The 1,953-nt window shown below is 48.7% G+C and overlaps 1 protein-coding gene across 1 annotated transcript; it reads left to right on the forward strand.

The window, feature by feature from the left end:
- Window positions 1-370: 370 nt before the first annotated feature.
- LOC122545338 (solute carrier family 13 member 2-like) lies at window positions 371-1,110 on the forward strand. Its single transcript, XM_043684397.1, has 2 exons — window positions 371-545; window positions 724-1,110. The coding sequence occupies exons 1-2, from the start codon at window positions 439-441 to the stop codon at window positions 1,070-1,072; spliced, it is 456 nt and encodes a 151-aa protein (XP_043540332.1). The 5' UTR covers window positions 371-438; the 3' UTR covers window positions 1,073-1,110.
- The last annotated feature ends 843 nt before the right edge of the window (window positions 1,111-1,953 follow it).

A 1,953-nucleotide genomic window follows, 5' to 3' on the forward strand; every position in this document is an offset into this window, starting at 1 on the left:
TGTCTAATTGGTCAGAGTTGGGGGTAAGTGGTCAGATCTTGGGGTAAATGGTCAGGTCTGGGGTAAATAGTCAGGTCTGGGGTAAATAGTCAGGTCTGGGGCTAAGTGGTTAGATCTGGGGCTAAATAGTCAAATCTGGTGGTAAATGGTCAGAATTGGGGTAAATGGTCAGAGTTGGAGGTGAATGGTCAGAGTTGGAGGTGAATGGTCATATCTGGGGCAAATGGTCAGCGGTGGGGCTAAATAGTCAGATCTGGGGATAAATGGTCAGATCTTGGAGTGAGTGGACGGTACCCCGTGTGTAAATGGTCAGTGTTGGGACTAATGGTTCGAGCTAGCATAAATGATCAGTGTTAGGGAAAAATTGTCAGACACATACACTGTACTGCTCTGTGGTTTCTTTTCCAGGTGTGTGTGCAGTACCTGAAGGACACGAACATGCTGCTTGTTGGGGGATTGATGGTGGCAGTAGCAGTGGAACACTGGAATCTTCACAAACGGATCGCCCTGAGGGTGCTGCTCATTGTTGGAGTGAAACCATCTCTGTAAGATCCCCTCAGTCAACGGTCAGCACTAGGGGCCGGGGGAAGCATGGAGCAAGTGGGGCAGCCAGATTTCCAACCCCATACCCAATTCGGTTTCTTGGCGATGATTATGTCTCTCTAGCTTCTTGAATCAGATTCCTTGAAGCAGTTTGTGTTATTGTGGCCTGTTCCTTTCCAGGTTAATGATGGGCTTCATGGGTGTGACAGCCTTCCTGTCGATGTGGATCAGTAACACAGCAACCACTGCCATGATGGTTCCCATCGCCCAGGCCGTGCTAGACCAGCTCCACAAAGCAGAAAGCAACAGCTTGGAGCATGATGATGACATAGAACACATGGAGCTGGAACTGCAGGGCAAGGGCACAGTGCAGACTGAAGATAAAGTCATCATTAATTCCCATATCTTTGGGATGTTACCTGAGAAACCTGACAGCACCAACATGAAATTGGAGACCATCAAGCAAATCGATCATTCCAAATCCGACATGAATGGCGTGGCTGAGAAATGTGAGCTTAATCTGCTTTGAAATAATTGCTTCTGTTCTCCATATTCACAATGCTCACAAAGCACCATGGGACAGGAAATTCAGAACATTATGATGTTAGGTCCCACTCGTGCCAGTTTGTGCACACAGTTCCGCTGTAGGTCTCCTAATGAGAGGGCAAGCTACAATAAAGGATTTACAAGGAAGAAACCAGCCTTTGAGAGATAGCAGTTACCAGAGGAGATTGGGCAGTTTGGAATTTACATCTTTAGAAAAGACACACTTCAGAGATTGATTGAAAGTTATGAATGAGTTTGATTAGATTAGATTAAATTACAGTGTGGAAACAGGCCCTTCGGCCCAACAAGTCCACACCGACCCGCCAAAGCGCAACCCACCCATACCCCTAACCTAACACTACGGGCAATTTAGCATGGACAATTCACCTGACCTGCACATCTTTGGACTGTGGGAGGAAACCGGAGCACCCGGAGGAAACCCACGCAGACACGGGGAGAACGTGCAAACTCCACATAGTCAGTCGCCTGAGGCGGGAATTGAACCCGGGTCTCTGGCGCTGTGAGGCAGCAGTGCTAACCACTGTGCCACCGTGCCGCCCACCACCCTCAGACCCCACCCCTCCAACCGTAACAAGGACAGAACGCCCCTGGTGCTCACCTTTGATAAAGTTGGACGTCAGGGGAATGTTTTCACTTGTTAGAGAACTGAAAACAAGAGGACACAAGTACAAGACTTTCACAAACAAACCAACGGGAAATTCAGGAGGACAGTGTTTCTGCAGAGTGTGGTTAGAATGTGGAGCTCACACCCCACAGGGCATGTCTGGGGAGTAGAATGTGGAGCTCACACCCCACAGGGCATGTCTGGGGAGTAGGGTTTGGAAAGGAAACCGAAATGTACAA

Source organism: Chiloscyllium plagiosum, unplaced genomic scaffold, assembly GCF_004010195.1.
Source record: "Chiloscyllium plagiosum isolate BGI_BamShark_2017 unplaced genomic scaffold, ASM401019v2 scaf_73951, whole genome shotgun sequence".
NCBI lineage: Eukaryota > Metazoa > Chordata > Chondrichthyes > Orectolobiformes > Hemiscylliidae > Chiloscyllium > Chiloscyllium plagiosum.